This window comes from Lepisosteus oculatus, chromosome 24 (genome assembly GCF_040954835.1).
Source record: "Lepisosteus oculatus isolate fLepOcu1 chromosome 24, fLepOcu1.hap2, whole genome shotgun sequence".
Taxonomy (NCBI): domain Eukaryota; kingdom Metazoa; phylum Chordata; class Actinopteri; order Semionotiformes; family Lepisosteidae; genus Lepisosteus; species Lepisosteus oculatus.
In genome coordinates, this window is record NC_090719.1 from 14849504 (window position 1) to 14867497 (window position 17994).

The window sequence follows — 17994 nt, forward strand, 5'->3', positions numbered from 1 at the left end:
AATATAGTGGCATTTGATGTTCTTCAGCGAGTTTCGGCACTTCCGAGTCAATGTTATGCCCGCAGAATGAGAAGTAAAACTTCCTACTGTACCTTATACCACGGGCGTCAAACACGTGTGTGCAACTACTATAGTCGCAATTAATTCCAGGGACCGCCGTAGACCTCAGTCTTGGCAGTACTGTATTTAAAATCAGTACGTGGTTAAACCTTAGAATTTAGTCCGATTTAAAATGCTCCATTTAGTCTTAACAGATGTGAAGTGTGTTGACATAACTTCATACATTATACAGTAACCAATAAAGCAGCTGCTCTAAGCTAAAGTACTGGCTATTAAACTGTCTCCCAAATTCCCATAAACTTAAACTTTATGCGCTTCGCATCGCTTTATTTCAGATTAAAAATAAACGTCAGACGAAGTTATGAGGCTGCTGCCCCGAACAGGCACCACAGAGCTCAATTTCCTACGGGGTCCTCGTGCTTTCCTCCGTTTCCTGTTTCCAGACGTCAAGTAGCGAAGATCCGCCCCTCGGCTCCGTCACTTCCTGGAGACGCTGGACTTATTTTCCTATGGAAAATGGCGGCTTCGAGCCCAGATCGCGCTCTGGATGGGGAAGAGACCGAACCGGGGGCCGAAGCAGAGCCCGACTCGGACCCCTGGGCGGGACTGGGGCCGATCGTCAAGCGAGAGCCTGTGGTGAAGCTGCAGAGCCCGGTGAGCGGCCTGGAGCCGCTTTCGTGGTCGGAAGACCATCGACTCTCGGCCTCCAACACTAACAGCATCTCTTTAATGGAGATCGTGTGCGACATCCACGGCTACTGTCAGGATCTGGTCATCCACAGGACCTCCATCCCTGTGCCCGAAACTCCCTGCGTGCTCAAGGTAAGAGGCCAGTTGCTGACGTGCTGCACAGAGTCCCTCCTCACCGCCGGAGCCGGGATGCGCGTTATTGCCGCTGCCCGGAGCCTAGGCGCACAGTCCATTCAGTGTCCCGTCTTGGCCGGCACTAGCTAGCTGTGGGCTGTCTTTTTCGGCCAGGTATTGTGTTAGCAGGTTTTAAGAGGGGGGCCTTGCAGTTACCAAGAGTTGGGTAACTATCTGACATGTCCGGAGTGATTTCCTGTGTGCAGAACTGATCACACGGGCAGCCCAACTGAACGACCTTTTTAAAGTCTTTTTTTTAATTTTCCTTTTAACCTGAGTTTTTTCGTTGTGTTTTTTTTTACTGGAATGTAGTACTTTAAACTGCTCCTGCTTACGTTTAAAGGGGGGGGGGGCATTTTAGAATCTTTTTTTATGACAATGGAACAATATAAAATCCTTCCTAAACTACACTGATGAGAGTTTCGTCGTTAATGTCTCTTAGGATTTGGAATTTGTGGTTGTCTTAAAATAGCTTGGTCCCCACGCAGCTGACAGGCTTCAAAACAATCAATTATTTAGATTCGTAGGACTTGGAAACAGTACTGAGCTGGGGGAGTATACATCATTCTTAGGCCTTGGTTGCTCATGTAGTTCAGCTCTGCAGTAAAAAGTAACTTTTAAACCCTTTTGCATTTTACAATGTCACAAGCGTGCAAACCGCGTCAGTGTGAAGAATTTCCACTCCTGCCAGGCGAATTAGTTGCTGTAATCAATTTCCACAGAAGTCTTATAGGAGGGTGCAGTTTGTTAGAGGTGTTCTTTAAACATTAGACTTGAATTTTTGATCATGTTCAGACGGTGTTATCCTAACCCCTCCCCCAGTATACCCAGTATCTATCCATTTTCTAACTGCTTTATCCAGTTCAGGGTCGTAGAGAAGCTGCAGCCTCTCCTGGCAAGCAGTGGGCACAAGGCAGGGCACCCCCTGGGAGGGATGCCAGTCCGTAACAGGGCACACACATTCACACCAGGGCCAGTTTTCCCAGAAGCCAATTAATCCACCACTATGTCTGTGGACTGTGGGAGGAAACCCACTCGAACGCAGGGAGAGCATACAGACTCCACACAGACAGCGCCCCAGTCAGGGCTGGATTCCAGCCCAGGGCCCTCGTGATACCCACTCCCCCCAAGGTGAGACGTGGGGAAGTTGGCAAGCGTGCTCACCGGGGCTCTCTCCCGCAGGTCGGCCCTGATCCGGTGGTGTCGAAGCTGAAGGAGACGTTCGCCGGTTCGAAGGACCCCACGGTCAGCCAGCCCTTCATGCTGGACCGGATGCTGAACCCCACTGCAGGATCGCTGCCCCCGCTGCGCGGGTTCAAGTACACCAGCTGGTCCCCCCTGGGCTGCGACACCAACGGCCGGTGTCTGCTGGCCTCCCTGACACTGGACAATCGGCTCACCATACACGGCAACCTCAACCGACTCCACTGGACCCCGCTGGTGGACCTGACCGAGGTGTACGGGGAGATGCTGGCGGAGAAGGGCTACCAGCTCCCGGGAGCCGAGCCCCCCCTGGGGGAGCTGGAGGACTTCCCCGAATTCCAGAGGCGGCACCGCATGCAGTGCCCCGTGCGCATGGAGTGGTCCAGCGTCTGCACCACCCAGCAGGTCCAGACCAACAACGAGTGCAAGGACGTGGGCACGGTGCTGCTGGCGGCGCTGCTGGAGAACGGCGACCTGGTGGTCTGGCAGTTCCAGCTGCCCTTCCAGGGCAGGGGCTCCGTCGTGTCCTGCAACACCATCCAGTCGGGCGTGTCCGCGCCCAGCGTGCTGGCCTGGTGGGAGTACGAGCACGGTGGGCGCAAGATGAGCGGCCTGATCGTGGGCAGCTCCGTGGGGCCCGTCAAGATCCTGCCCGTGAACCTGAAGGCCGTGAAGGGCTACTTCACCCTGCGGCAGCCGGTGGTGCTGTGGCAGGAGACGGACCAGATTCCCGTGCACAACATCAAGTGCATCTCCCTCTACCACCCCTACCAGAAGTGCAACTGCAGCTTGGTGGTGGCCGCCCGGGGCTCCTACCTCTTCTGGTGCCTCCTGCTGATCTCCAAGGCCGGCCTGAACGTCCACAACTCGCACGTCACGGGCCTGCACTCCACGCCCATCACCTCCATGACGGCCAGCCGCTACGGGGGCTCCATCTTCACCTGCTCGGCCGACGGCAGCGTCAAGAAGCTGACCCCCATCTTCACCGACGTGGCCGTGATGTTCAAGCAGGAGCAGATCAGGCTGCCCGAGGGGGTGGCCGGCCGGCGGACGCACGGCATCGCCGTCAGCCCCAATGGGGCCTACCTGGCTCTGGTGACCACCGAAGGACTGACCAACGGCCAGCACCCGGTCAGCCGGAGCTACCAAGTGCAATTCGTCACCCTCAAGACGCCCGACGACGCTGCCGCGGAGCTCCTGGAGTCCAGCGTCCAGAACCTCTTCAAGCAGACGGACCTGCTGGACCTCGTGCGCTGGAAGGTGCTCAGGGACAAGCGCATCCCGCCCATGCTGCAGGAGGAGCTGGACGACAAGGTGCACGCCTCGGGCTCCACCTACCTGTGGCGCTTCAAGCTCTTCCTCTTCCGGGTGCTCTACCAGTCCCTGCAGAAGGCCCCGGCCGAGGCCCGCTGGAGGCCCTCGCACGAGGTCTCCAAGGTCTTCATCGCGGACGACGAGGGCGAGCCGGACGGCGAGGGGCCCGGCGGCTCGGAGGGGCCGGGGGCGGCGGGCCTGGAGGACGGGGGGGGCGGGGCCTCGGAGGAGCAGATGAGCGAGATCATCGCCTGGATCGAGGCTGTGGAGTCGCACCTGACCCGCGAGCACATGAAGAGGGTGCTGGGGGAGGTGTACCTGCACACCTGGATAACCGAGAACACCAGCATCCCCACCCGGGGCGTCTGCGACTTCCTCATGAGCGACCCCACCTACGAGGACCGCGCGGCCAGGGTAAGGGGGTGCCCCTTCACGGGAGGGGCGCCCTTTAAAATTCTTCCTCGCCCTACTGCCGTGAGTGGCTTGATGCCACAAGAGAGACTCCCTTTCTTCCAAAATTCGGTCTCTGTGTGAGAGTGTTCTGTCGATTCATGGCTGAAAATTAGAAAACAAATCTGTAGATGCTTGAAAGGTTATTTTATTCTCTTTCTGTTAGTGTTCTTTAAAGGACTACTGCACACTGCATCATGAGGGGTTTGTCCAAATGAAGTGAAACAACTGGACAGCTGTGGTCTTGAAGCCAATAGCCTGGCTTCCTTCAAGAAAGCACGGGGCGAGATCTTGGGATGAATGAGCTCATAAGCACCAAACAGGCTGGACAGGTGGACAGGCTGAATGGCCACCTCCGGTGTAGCTAGTAACGTTCCTGCCGGAGCATTAGGAACTATTCTGAGGCTGGATAAGGCTGTTAGATGGAAGATCAGTTAAGACCTGGGGACTCTTCATTTATTAAAGGCATCAAAACCATGTTTCGCTTAAAAGCTCTCAGATCTTGACTTCTCATTTAGTTTGACAAACTCCTTACAAATAACGTGTCCCTTTCCATTGGTTTAAAAAAAAATTGCATAATACCGAGTTACCATGTTACGTGGCACGGCCTCAAAGCATTTCACACTAAGTGTTGTGCTTCCATCAAGAAAGCTGTGGTTTATAAAAATCTAAACTGTCGCGTAATCCAGATTTTTAATTTAATAATCCCTGGAGGCGCTCCGAAATGAATGCTAAGCATTCTCATTTGTGTTTGCCATTTCAAACAAGTAAATTGTGAAATAACTCTTAAATCAGTAACTTAAGGCAGTTAAAGGCATTGACTAGAGTTCACATAGCGGGTATCAAGACTGAGCCTGGGAGGTACCACTGCCTAGATCAGGAAGTGCAGTTTCTGGTTCTTGCGCTCTTTATTAGAGTAACAATGCAAAGGTGTCTATTCGTCCTGTCCGTTATTGTAAACTTACTGTATTACAAAACGCTACGGAGCACCCAGGTAACAGCGTTCAAAGGGATGACATTTTTAATTCATTATATCATCCTTTTAGCTCTCGGGGAAAACTGCATGGATGGTTTAAAGAAAAATAAAACATGTTTGTGCACTTACATTATGTATAATCTCCATTATTTAGCGGTTTGGATTGTTAGTTAATTTTTAATGCGTGGTGTTTCTGACACCCCTGCTGGCTAGCATATTGTAATATATAAATGGCTAATGAAAAATCATTTCAAGGAGGCCAAGAATGTGAATACTTTAAAATGAAGCTTAGAAGCACTTTGTACAGTCAGATAATTCTTCTTGCTGATTAATTCTTAAATTGAAAATTCTATTAAATTGGGACTTAATGGCTCTTAAGAGTGTGACCATGAATTCAGTTTTCCATGGACTACAAAAACACGTGCCTCTTTACCTCTGCGTCCAGTGGGTCATCTTCCACCTCCTGGAGGACTTGTCTTTAGACTTCGGAGGTGCTTGGTTTTCACTGTTGGCCTTGCTGCCGTGCGCAGGTGCTGATCGGACACATTTTCAAGAAGATGAACAAACAGACGTTCCCCGAGTACTGCAGCCTCTGCAAGGAGGTGCTGCCCTTCACAGACCGCAGGCAGGCAGTCTGCTGCAATGGACACATGTGGCTGAGGTACCGACCCATTCCCTTTTCTCTCCAGTTGAACTACATTGACATGCTTAAATCTCTTAGATATATATATATATCTTATATAGAGATAAAGTAAATAGCTCCAGACAAGCTGTAGAGAATATAGCTTGTATTTTCTCAGTATAAATCGTCATGGTTCTGTGCAAGACCGAGCCATCAGGAAAGCTCAAGTATTGTCACAGTTTGTCTCATGGTCGAATGCCTGTTTTTGTAACTTACACATATTCATGTTTTATGAAGGTTAACCCAGAGAAAACAGTCCTCAAATGCTCAAAACATCACCCTTGTTGTTTGACAATTCAGAACACGATAAAGTAACAACCTCACATGAGTTAATTCCACCATGATTGGCTTCAAGACTATAAGAAATTAATCAATTGTTTAAAATATACTTAACTTTAGATTTGAATGTTTTCTTGTTTCAAAAGAAGCTTGAGAAATCACAATTTGTGATATCACAGTTGTCAACCAGGGATACAGTTGACCAAGACTGCGTCTGAGGGTTAAATATTCCTGGAGCAGGGATTCACATGGTGTTTTTCTGTCTCTAAATTATTTTATGACTGATTTACGGAAAAACAAATATGAAGGCTGGAAGTAAAATCTGTTTTTTGTTGTTGCCCATGGCCCAGGAAATCGGACCAAGGGTTTTTTTACATATAAAAACACAGCTGTTAAAAAGAGGGATCCAAAGACATGGTCAAAAAAGGACAAGTTGGTAACGATAGGTCCGATTTTTTTAATACGTTGCCAAGCTTTATGAATGACAGCAGCATGGAAACATGCTGATTCACACAAAAAAGATTTCTAGTGAATGAAATGCTTTTTTAGCAGAGGGTGAATACTTCCTGTGCCACCAGTTGGAATCACTGGGCTAGTTAAACTTGTCGGCACAGACTGCCGTGGCCCTGCTGTCGTTTGGAAAGCTGTTCGTGTGCGGGTGGTTACTGCCGAGGAGCTGCAGGCAAACGGGTTCGGGTCTCTGTTCCAAGCTAAATAAGAAAAATCGCAGCACTTCACTCATGGACAACACTCAAAAGCCCTGATTTAGAATGGCGCTTGAAGTACTTGAAGAGGTTACAGAACGGTGTCTAATGTTCTTTGGTTCCCAGCAGGTACCAGGGCTACTGGTAGATTTTGTAAATAAAACCCGAGATGTTTAGAAGAGGCTTTAGGTCACATTTAGGAAACTAAATCGGTCTTGATATTTTTTTCCATTACATACACGGTTCTCAGTTCTTGAAGTGAGACAGTCCGCTTTACTGTAAGAGTGATACTGCATATGACTGCTCCTTGGCATCGGCATAGTTCTTACCTGGAAGCTGCGCCGGGGAAGCTGAGCAAGACTTCCAGGCTGAATTCAGATCTTAGGCTGACAGAAACTCGCAACGTTTTGATGCGGAGCGTTTTGTTTTTAACACAGGAGCGCATTGCTTCCTTTCTCTCCGTCTCCGAACCTTTGATTTTCTTTTCGCCTCCTTTTTGGGCGGCGGGCTTGCGTTCCTGCCTCTCCTGCAGCCGGGACGTCATGTTCTCGATGTAGCTCTGCCAGTCTCTCCTCTCGCAGCCCTCCCCGGCGCGGGGAGACGGCTCCGCTGCTCAGGCGGCGCCTTCAGAAGCGCGACGACATCAAACGCTGGCTTGGCACTCAGCATTTGAAACGTGTTCTCTTTCAGATGCGTGCTGTCATACCAGGCCTGTCAGACACTAACTTACAGAAGGTGTTTGCTACAAGACAGCATTGCCAGACATCCCGTACCCAACGGTAGGCCTCCTTCTCTTGCTTCCACTGCCAGCCATCGCAAGCAGAGCTGTAGGGGACTGACCATATTGCCGTCTAAGGCGTGACTTGAGACCCTTTTTGTTAACTTTGTGTTAAGGCTTTTTTTAAAAAGAAAATGAGCCACCCGTGATCGTAGAACAGCAGGTGTGAATATTCAGGTTAATCGGAAGCATACCTCTTCTTTTCTCTTTCTTTAAAGGGGACCTGCAGTCCCCATTTCTCAGACCAGTTATTTAATCTTGGTAAAAAAAAAACCATGGACGGTATAGAAAAAAACGACAAACTCTGAATTAAGCCCGTGAACTATGTGAAAGTCGTGTAAGTCGCCATGTTGTCACAAACCCACATTTCAGATCCCACGACATTGTGGCAGGAAGCGGCCCTTCCTGCTCACTAGTCTCCGTAATGACACATGTAATGTGCTGGACAAGTGAATAAGTCCATTTTGTGCAGCGGACTTTTCACTGCAGAAATGTTCCAATGTGATCTGCCAGCAGAGTTAACAGTTAGTACTTGTCTGCAAAACTGTCTCCAAGTCAAGAACAACATTTGTATTGGATTAAAAAAGATGTCTCACAAGTGTGCTTGTTTACAAAGTTGCAGGGCCACTACATGTCACAAGATGTTCTGTTGCCTCATTGTGAATCGCAGAATATGGCGCTGCGCACACCTACAGATTTCATGTTTTACGAAATGTTATCATTAGTGCTGATTCTCTCTACACCCGAAATATAAAAATAGCGTTGGAGGTCCCCTTTAAAAGAGTAAAAGTCATAATTTTCCATCCAACACACTCTAATCTATAATATGTAGAACCGTCTTACAGGATGAATTAGTTCAAGTTGGTAGCTGCAGAGGAATAAGTAAAGGTTTATTCCCTGCTAAAAACAGAGGAAAAACACAACGTTATGTGTGACAACTGAGGAAGGATCCACAGCTGAAACGTTGTTTCTTTTCTTCTCTTTTCAGCAGGGAATAAACCTGTTCTTGTTCCTTTTGTTTTCAGGATGACTACATCCACAAAATAGTCGTGACCTGTTTGTATTTATGATAAGCACTTGGCATAATTGATGGGTGGCATAATAACCCAAGAGTTTGAGAACTACCACATATTTATCTGGATAAGAAGCGGTTAGCAGCAGACTTTATTGTTTTTAAAATTGTATCTATACTAAATTAATGTCTTCTCCCTTTCCAGACCCTGACTGGATAAAGAGGATATTGCAGGGACCCTGCACTTTCTGCGATTCCCCTCTCTTCTAGCGGAAGGACAGGGATTTTGGGGGGATGAAATGGGAGAGACTGCTTGAGGCAATCAAAAACTTGTTCTCAGCTCGATGGACTAGTTAGAAAACGGACTTCTGCTTTCCTTTTTTTTTTCTCATCCTGCATTATTTGGGGAAGAAAACGAGGATTAAAGTATCTCTTTAAAAATGTATAGAAATGTTCCAGGTAAAATCGGAATTCTGGAACCATAGGTTCCTACATTAAAGGACTGAGAAGGTAGCAGTTTTCCCAGTAAATTGTAAACCTCATCCAAGTCTTTATTAAGAACACATTTACAGCTGGTATTCGTAGAATCCTGTATTTCAGAATGTGGTTCCGTCACTTATCGTCAAAGTTAAAGGGCATTCCCATTTGACTCTGGCATCTGAGAATTGCATTTTCTAATGCAGGATCAGACCTGGAATTTCAGAGTGACGTTTTCATTGCTTTATCCTCCTGGCCTTTGGAACAAGTGCAGGAATGGAAGTTTGCCCCGATCATTCAGTCAGTGCACTAAGCGAGCTCCCAAAAGAGGACCTTCTTGCATAAAAAGAAAGAAAAAAAAAAACCTCAGTTAAAAACTAATTTGGTCACCCTCCTGGGATTCTTACTAATGAGATTCTACAGTAATGAGGGACAGATCCTGCCAGCAGATGTGAGACTAATTTTAATTAAAGGGGTTAGAGTGCATATTGTTAAATATGATTAACCCTTTTCTGAGAACACGGGCCTGGGGAAAATGTACAGGACATGCCATTCGTAACTGCTTTCCACAACACCAAGGTTTGTGGCCTTACATCAGAGACAGCCGTGTGCCTCAAAGCCTTAGAGTAAAGTCAGTCTGCCCAGCTGCACAGGGGACAGTGAAACAGCCCCTAACACTCATCTGATCTTTGCATGTGCTTTTCTAAAGGCTGGGAAAAAGTCCTGTGTGAAGTTGCTCTTTTGCATCACTTGTTTAGGGCCTGTAAGAATTATAGGAAACTAGGCACAAAAAAATCATTGACTAAAAAGGGTGGTTCACGCAAATTTGGGGAAAATGTGTGGTTTGATTTTTTTTTTTCCTTTTTGGAAGAGCTGCTCTGCAAGCCAGTGAAACATTGTTTTTTTTTCCCCAAGTGCAACCAAATCATAAATATACTCCAAAAACGCTTCTTTAACTGAGAATAATGTACCTTCCGTTTTCAGGTTTGATGTATTTTGTGTTGGAGGATGTACTAGTGAATTATGAGTGAAAATGGATTTGGAGTTCATTATAATTCCTAATTAATCTCTTGACTAGTAAAAGGCTCTTAAGAAATTAAAAAGGGCCAGGTCAGTTTTCCAAAATCCATTGATATTGTAGCGTTAGTTGCAAATCGGGTATAAAAGGATTCCTACGGAGATATGAGGATATTATTCTGAAAGCAAAATGTCAGCAATTTTTTATTACAATCCCAGCATGTAAGCTATTATGTCCTCCAAAGTGTTTATTAAATCACCCCCTAAATGGTTTTATTCCATGAGAAGTGGAGATCGGTGATAAGAAGACTAAAAGAGAAGTGATCAGTGGGGTTTGTTCTGCTTATCTGGTTGACAGTAGTTTGAGGGGAATCTAAGGGTTTCTTCATTGTGAACCATCATCTTTCCTTTAAACATTAATTTGATTAAAAAAACATTGGAAATATACCTACAGTCTTGAATGCAGCTGCCTCCAGCGTGCCTTTACTGTATTTTAAAACGCAACTTTTCATTTTAAGTTCAGTTCAAACGATCTAAAACAAAAGCCAAGGAAAAACTTGCGCATTAGATGTGTAGCGAAATAGCAGTTCTTGCCAAACCTTCAGACATGTGATGCCAAAATACATTTGACGAAACGAACGGCAGCGCTGTAAAAAAATCTGAAACGTGACGCAAAAGAGTCAATGGCAGCAGGTCAGGGGGTGTTTTTTTTCGTTTGTAATATAAGTTACTCTGATAAGTAATGGATATCTTCTGAGCCCATTTTTTAAGCTAGTATTTTCCCACTACTGTTATCCTTTATGCCAAGGAGGTCCTACAAATAAAGGAAGCTTTTCATGCATTGATTACATATACTAACTCCGAAGACCTCCAGAGGCTTCTGTTTGTACAGGACTTTACAAATTCTTGTCAGTGGTGCTTTTCGCAGGAAGAAATGGGGGGTCATCTCTTCAGGGCTGGAAGGCCCCAAAATTATTGCATTGCCCCATTATTTTTTAGCCAAGAATTTATTTTTTGTTGTTGTTCTTGTAAATAAACTCGTTTTTAAGTCTTTTGTACGCTGAAAATGTAGTCACCTTGTTTTCCAAATAAAAACCCATCTGCCTATTGGTGGGGAATATGAGTCCAATCTAAACTTTCTTACAGACCGGAGCTGGTGGGTGTAGGTATTCTGTATAACGATGTTTTCTCTGTATTGAGGTTCAGTGTGGGTTGGTGTGGATGTGAGTACTGCAGCCTCACTTTCCTTAGGTCCAGGGCTCAGCTCCAGACTAGAGATTCTTCTGTGTGGAGCCTGCATGTTCTTCTTGTGTCTGTGTTGGTTTTCTGCAGGTACTCTTGTCTGGGTTAGTTCGTGTCTCTAACCGGACACTCATATGCATAGGGATGTGTGCAACCTGGTCCAGCAGTAGTCCTGCCTCGTGCCCTGTGCTTGTCAGGTTAGATTCTCACCACCCCTGACAATAAGGAGGTTATTGGATTTGGATGGACGGGACATTTTTCTATCCGAGTCTCATTGCTTCAGCTCTTACAGCTGTGGCTCAGATACAGTTCTTCAAAGGACTGAGGTATTAGGCTTGAACTGGTGTTAAACACTAAGGGGCATGAGTAGGAGATGAATGCTATGTTAATTACAAAAGTACAGTATATGATACAATAAGCATAGCATTGCGTCCTAGAGATAAGCATGTTTATTACAGAATTGAAGGGAAAATGACCAGGTGCAGAACCAAAATCTTTCCTTTCAGTACTGTAGTTCTGGACAATACTTTTTAAGTATCGTAGGATCAGGTTGGTATATTTTTTTAAACAGAACCCAATTGGAAGCACAGAACCCTCCAAGCACAGCCAGAGAATGGATGAAGAAACTATGCAGTATTTTCTTCTTAATTTTTCAAACAAGTTCTTAATGGGGCTTCCACTTAAAAAAAAAACGAACCGATATTATTTCTTAATTTGTTGCATTCTGCTACTTAATCGGCAGAAAATCCTTTTAGAAATCTGACATATGAAACAAGGGCAGTTTTCCCAGATCAGCACATTTTCATACTTAAATTTTAAATATCTGATTCCCCAAATTATTTAAAATCTAGCCTCAGTTAATGAATAAATCAGCACACGTCTCAAAACGGCTCAGACAGGGGAAAAGAGAAAGCCCTAAAAGTGAGGGGAGCTGGGGGAGTGTTTGGAAACGGAGAGTCTTAAGTTGCTGGGTTTTTTTTTTTTTTTTTTTAATACGGCAGCAGAGATTTTAGCATAAACATTTTTTGCCCCTTTAAGCGAATATACATTTTTTAACATATTCAAAGGGGATGCGTAGCCTCAAATTCATCTGCGGTAATTAAGTCAGCCTTGGCTCATCGTCGCCTCATCTAAAGGGAGTTTTTAAAGAAGGCTGTTAACATGTTCCTCTAACCATTAAACCTAACTCTTCCAGCCCGGTGGGAGACGGGCAGTGACCCACAATTACGTGTACCGGAGTGCTGGAGATGTCAGTAATCAGTGCTCCTGTGTATGGGGCTGCTGGAGCAGAACTAATACATCGCCACACAGGGCAGGAGCAGCCTGCGTTTTACTGCTACATTAATTAAACAAACTTCTAATTAACTAGGGTTCTGTTCAGGCAAGAGGGGAGGGGGGGGGTGCCTGTCTGGCCATGAGGATGGGAGAGCAGCATGGGTATCGGGTGAGGGCAGTGGCCTGTCCTTGGGGTCAGAAATTGACATCCTGCTGAGGAGCCGCGGGCTCTAAGAGGAGGTTCAGTTGCTGTCATGTTGGGATCTCGGGACGACGTGAACACACTTACATCTCGCTACGCAGCCTGTTGTTCTGGGTTACGTTGCTGGCTATCCCTAAGCTACCAGTTAAGTGGTTGTTCAAGATATTTCATTAAATCTGATAGGAGGAAGACATTTCACTAAGATGTGTGAGGGGGAGAGCAACGCCATGCTGAGTAGCAACGAAACAATGGCCAAGCTAGGTTAGCTGATATCGGGTGAGCCAGCAGTAAAAAGTGTCCCTTGTAAAAATTGTGAAAGAAGTGACCAAAGGCTCGTTGGAGTATTTATATAACACGTGTACAATACAGCATTTCATATAAGAGGAAGGCAAAGTGTTTTAAGAATATAGTTCGTGCATTAAATAAATTCTTTAAAAGTGTTACATTTTTATTAAGATGCTTATGGTACACTTGAAGGCTAGCAAAGGAGTAGAAATATTCGTTTTTATGTGCCACACTCGACACCTTAGGTTTGTGAAGAGGTGTAGACTACACTCACTGGCCACAATATCAGGAACATACTGGCTTGATGAGGGCGTGACGTATACTCCACAATTTTTGCATCCCAATCCCAGTCTTCCAGCAGGACCGCCTTCGTCTGAGATCACATTGAGGATAATGGTAGGAGGGACTGCAGTGGAGGTTACACTGATCCAGGCAGACTCCGATCAGGGGACTGCTGCTCCTTCAGCAAACCAGGCATGAAATGCCACTAAGCAAGTCTCTGATATTTTGGCTGAATGGGTTTGTCGAATTGCACTAAAGTGACTACATGGTGATGGAAGAATAAAGGTATTTAAAAGCAAGTGACGCAGCACAGCCACAGCCCAGGGTACGTCCTGCGTCGCGCCCCTGCTGTCCTCAGTGTGGGGGCTCGGGCAGAGCCGAGGCAGGGAGGTACCTGGGCAGGCGGTTGACCAGGCGGCTCTCCAGCGACTCGAAGACGGCGTGGGGGTCCTGGTCGGCGTTGATGTGGACTGCGTGAGGGTAGAAGTCCTGCAGGTCGGGGGCGTGGGCTCTGCACTCCGCCAGGCTCTGCAGGAGCCCCTCCTCGGAGTCGCGGGGGTTCCACTGCAGCCTGCTCTGGACCGGCGGGCCGGGGGGGGCCTTGTAGACGGAATGGTATCTGCGGACAGTCAAACGCAAAGATCCGCTGGGGTCGAGGAGCATGAGCTCGGAGTGCAGCTTTCTGCGCTGTCATGGCGATCTTCAGGAAATGCTTGTACTCATTCAACATTCTAAAGGGAGCCCTGACGTAGTTAGATGTGAACCGTTTCTTTCTGCTACTACCCTTTTTCAAGCTGTTCCTATGGTCAATAATGTGTGGATTGCTGTCGCAAAATTGGCCGCCATGCTCCATCTGGACTCCAGGTTGCCAGTGGGGGTTTATAGTGGTGCTGTGTAACTTGTTGGCTTCAGCTGGTGATTCAGCATATCAGTAACACATTTAGTTTTATTACTTTGGGTTAGTTGGTCAGGTGTTTCTTAAATTTACCATATTAAACATGCCACAGATGCTAATGGCTGCAACACTGCAGGCCTCCACACAGTAGAATTGTTCACTGTTCACTGTTGTCAATCACTGAAAAACTTCATCAGGAGTTTTATCTTTATCAATTACCTGCACTCAGCTAATATTGCTCTAATTCTTACTGACAAGAACACGGGTAAGTAAAGTGAATTACAGAATTATTCCAAAGGCCAACTCCAACTGTAACTGAAGTCATTTAATTGCAAAACCTCTTATCCAAAAGATCTAAAGATAAAAAAATAAATTTGAAGCGCTTAAAATAAATAACAAAAAGCATGTTTTTTTACATTCTAGAAGTAAAAAAAAGTCCTGTTAAGAGTTCTTACTGACCTCTCCCCTGTAACTGGATCAACTGCTCTCAGAGTGATTCGCTCAATGGCAACATCATTAGGTATTTCCAAAAAAAACACCCTGAAAGAAAGATTGAGAGATGGACAATGATCAGCATCAATCAGAAGGCAGAACAACATTTTATAAACCACCCACAAGCTATACTTAACAGTATAGCTGTTAGGTATATACTGTGTGTATGCATAAAAAGACATTAATGTGGCAGAGTTAAGAATACAATCTGCTGTAAATTTATTCACATTTATTTATTTGACAATTGATTTCTCATCATTATGAGACTATTACGAAGGAAAATAGCAGCTAAAACCTAAAGGATAAGCTTTCCTTTTTTCTCCGTATGTGGACTTACCAATTATATTTTTAGGTCATAAACGATCAGCGAATTCTTCATTCAGAGTGCATCAACTCTGCTTACTATACAGCCTCTAAGCTAGAGAAAAGGAGGACCTGCTCTCACTGGTTGGTACCATTTCATCCTTTGATGTGCTACAAGACCATAGCACCTTACAGAAGAGATTGCAAAGGGTGAAGTAGCTACAGTATGTCTCTTACTCACAACAATGCAGGACAGCAGGAATCCAGCAAGTCCCAGGGTCACTATTGTGTGGCAAGCCAAGCCAAGCCAAGCGAGCCCTGGTGTGCCATCACTTGGAGAATCACCGTGCAAGTCAGCTAACAGCACAGTCCAAGCTTGGACCAGCACTATGACCACAGGGGTCAACCTGCTCTCTGAGCACTGGCTGAACTGCATGGGAGCCTATTTTGATATACGTGGTGCATAAATGCACTGAACATCACTCACGAGAGCAGGATGAAATGCAGAATTACAATGGAGCTTTTTGGCCTCTTCTATCTGCAATTTGTTTACAGTAACCATCAAGAGAAATGCCTTTCGGGGAGCCATCTCAGTACTGCACTGACAGGACTGCCAGTTAATGTTTTCCTATTCTAAAAAAATCTGAAGATTTCCCCAGACAAAGACGTCAAGTAAGAACAAGTATCATCTTCCCTAATAAAGATATTTAATATGTACTGCAGTGTGGGAGTGCTTCGAGTTTCTGAAATCAAAATCTTTGAGAAGACAGTTTCATTTTTCACTTGAGAGAAGATGTTGGCAGAATGCTTGGTCTCTTACAAGTTTTGACTCTCTTGGTTTTGACAGAACCTCCTGATTAAAGTATGACATAAGTATCAATTTAAACATCTTGGAGCATATCTTCACAATGACTTTTTGGGGGGGAATGAATACTGTAATACTGAGTATGTGATATAAAATATAGGCAGGAGGACATAAACCCATCAATACCATACTCTAGTCGACTAAAGCCTATTCATACACTCTTGACTGCAAGCGTGACTTTATACAATTTTAAAAACAATCAAAAGCACCCCAAGAGCAGCTCTATTCTTGGCCAAGTTTTGACATTTATATTCCTGGTCAATCAGATCTTGTGTGCTGCTTGAAAGAAGTAATTCATCACAGGCTATTAAGCTCTTTTCATTTTTTTCTTAAAAGGAAAATTATGATCAATCAACTTGAAATGAAAAAAAAAAAAGAAATCACAGGTCTGGCAAGATCTCTCTGGCCCTTTCTCTTGAGAAAGCTCTTCTGCGAGCCACTGGAGGTTTCTACACCAAAGAGATTTTTTTTTCTTTAATGAAAGCCTGCTCCTCTCCATTCTTTCTTTGTACACACTGGTCTGCCTGTCTGTCTTTTTACTGAACTAATACATCAAGACACCTTTGAATAATTACACAAGTGAGAGGGAGAGGGCATGGAAAGGGTCCGGATGAGGTAGCGTCATCGTTAACATTACCTTCCTCGAAAAAACGGCTGTGTATCTAGGTGGTGCAGGTGCTCTTGTGTATGATTATGTGAAGGGGTAAGGGTATCCTGAATTTTTAATGAATATTTGTCATGAAAAAGAAATAATAACTACTGTGCAAAGCTATTAGAATTAATATTTATGCCTCTCATTATGAAATATTCATAAACTTGGTTGAAAAAGGGATATGGGGGGGGGGAGCTGGGGGGGGGTCGCAAGAAGAGAATTAATTTACACTGGATGCTGTTTACCCAACAGCTTGATGTTTTCAGACAAATGACAAGTGCCAACAAGCGGCTGTCAGTCATTTTAGCATTTTTTAGGGAGAGGAAGAGGTGGGAGGCTGGGGGGCACTCTTGAATTCATTGAGCCAGCGCTCCTGACAAAACTCTTGGATTGGATTTCTGACATCCATTAACAAAAGCTAGCAGCATCTTCCCGGCTTTATTCTCCTTTCCGACTGTCCCTCCTTCTCAGCCCGAAGTGCTTGTGGCTCCGTTCATCCGATCTCCTGCTTCACCCCCACCCTCCCGTTCCATCTCCCGAAATTAAGAAATTAATGAGAGATAGATTCTTTACAGACAGCCCCTGCAATGTTTACCACTGATTAAATTATAATGCAGGCCCAGCTGTATTATTTATAAGCCAATTAGAGGAAGTGTTGCTTGATTTGATGGGATGCGGACACACAAAATACATTTAACTAATAGAGAGCAAGAGAGTACCGAGACAGAGAGAGGGAGAACGAGAGCAAGCAGGGGGAGGCCGTGGCTGATGACTGCCCAGAGCTCTCTAGGATTATGTGGCTAATTGCTCTACTTTATCTGCCCGTCACGGATAGCCATGCATATTTCATTGTTCTCAAAGACTTCGATTGTTTGCACTCGTGTAGAGGCTGTAACAAGCAGACTCCTGGCCAAACTGGAGTGTAGTTAAAGACTGGCTGTGAAGGTGGTGGGAGAGGTGGGTGGGAGGGGAGAGGTGAGGGGTACTGGGCAACAGCTCAGGCAATGCTGAGCATGCAGGACCTGGGAGAGAGCAGAGCGGAGGAAACGCAGGGCATGCACAGGGTCAGGGTTACAGAAACTGTTCACTCCCTGATGGTATTTTATCTCCGCTTATGTTACATGTGTAGCGCATTCTCAGTGTCACCTCATTGCTGTTATGAGGTGAACTCCTGAACGGTCAAAATGTCAAAGGAGTTATGGGCTGAACAAAAACATAACATTATATAATCTTACACAGTTTATACAGCACCTCAATTAGAATATGCAAATACAGTCTTGGGAGAAGCATTCTGACACATGTCCTACAAAATCAGGACATTCCAAACCGGATTTAATGACGGATAATTTGATCATTGTGAACACAATGGTAATTGAGTACAAGACCCAAACCAGCTAAGTACTGAAACCTGTGTAGCTCATATTCTTTTGCTGTCCTTTCAAACATCCGGTATAGAAATGAATCTGCACTGACTGCACGTTGAAGCACATATGTGTTTAAACAACACAGCTCCTAGTTCTCTGCTCCTTTAACAAGGCAGTGCGAAGAGAAAGACAATCCTTCCAGGTTTACTGGCTCAATCCTCCCTGTCCCCACCGACCCCAGCATCGTCACCTGTCCCTCTGGCACCCTGACACGTCTGCTCAGGCTCTGGAAGCTCTCCCAGTCTGAAAGTAAAGGTGTCA

General features: G+C 45.6%; 3 protein-coding genes across 10 annotated transcripts in view; 1 reads left to right on the top strand and 2 right to left on the bottom strand.

The window, feature by feature from the left end:
- Positions 1 to 989, bottom strand: part of ddx31 (DEAD (Asp-Glu-Ala-Asp) box polypeptide 31) — a 34541-nt gene extending 33552 nt beyond the window's left edge. For 2 of the 3 annotated variants that reach the window (XM_069183464.1, XM_069183462.1), the window contains exon 1: positions 93 to 989. The gene's annotated coding sequence lies outside the window, so the exon portion shown is untranslated. The remainder of the gene's footprint in view (positions 1 to 92) is intronic. The other variant, XM_069183463.1, reaches the window with a different exon arrangement.
- Positions 553 to 10939, top strand: gtf3c4 (general transcription factor IIIC, polypeptide 4). Its single transcript, XM_006640714.3, has 5 exons — positions 553 to 882; positions 2107 to 3855; positions 5398 to 5528; positions 7223 to 7311; positions 8528 to 10939. The coding sequence occupies exons 1-5, from the start codon at positions 577 to 579 to the stop codon at positions 8590 to 8592; spliced, it is 2340 nt and encodes a 779-aa protein (XP_006640777.3). The 5' UTR covers positions 553 to 576; the 3' UTR covers positions 8593 to 10939.
- ak8 (adenylate kinase 8) overlaps positions 9046 to 17994 on the bottom strand; it is a 45205-nt gene continuing 36256 nt past the window's right edge. For 4 of the 6 annotated variants that reach the window (XM_069183467.1, XM_069183465.1, XM_015367117.2 and 1 more), the window contains 3 exons: positions 14457 to 14537; positions 13497 to 13721; positions 9046 to 9135 (listed from right to left, as the gene is read on the bottom strand). In XM_069183467.1, the coding sequence (XP_069039568.1) occupies positions 9093 to 9135; positions 13497 to 13721; positions 14457 to 14537 (349 nt within the window). In that variant the 3' untranslated portion in view covers positions 9046 to 9092. Of the gene's footprint in view, positions 9136 to 12958; positions 13722 to 14456; positions 14538 to 17994 lie in introns of those variants that run through there. The other 2 variants (XM_006640749.3, XM_015367116.2) reach the window with 2 other exon arrangements.

Excerpts from the sequence above, each read along its gene's own strand:
- gtf3c4 (XM_006640714.3), top strand. The coding sequence starts at position 577 with ATGGCGGCTTCGAGCCCAGATCGCGCTCTGGATGGGGAAGAGACCGAA. Across the intron at positions 3,856-5,397 it reads ACGAGGACCGCGCGGCCAGG|GTGCTGATCGGACACATTTT; the intron begins GTAAGGGGGTGC and ends TGCCGTGCGCAG. Across the intron at positions 7,312-8,527 it reads CAGACATCCCGTACCCAACG|ACCCTGACTGGATAAAGAGG; the intron begins GTAGGCCTCCTT and ends CTCCCTTTCCAG.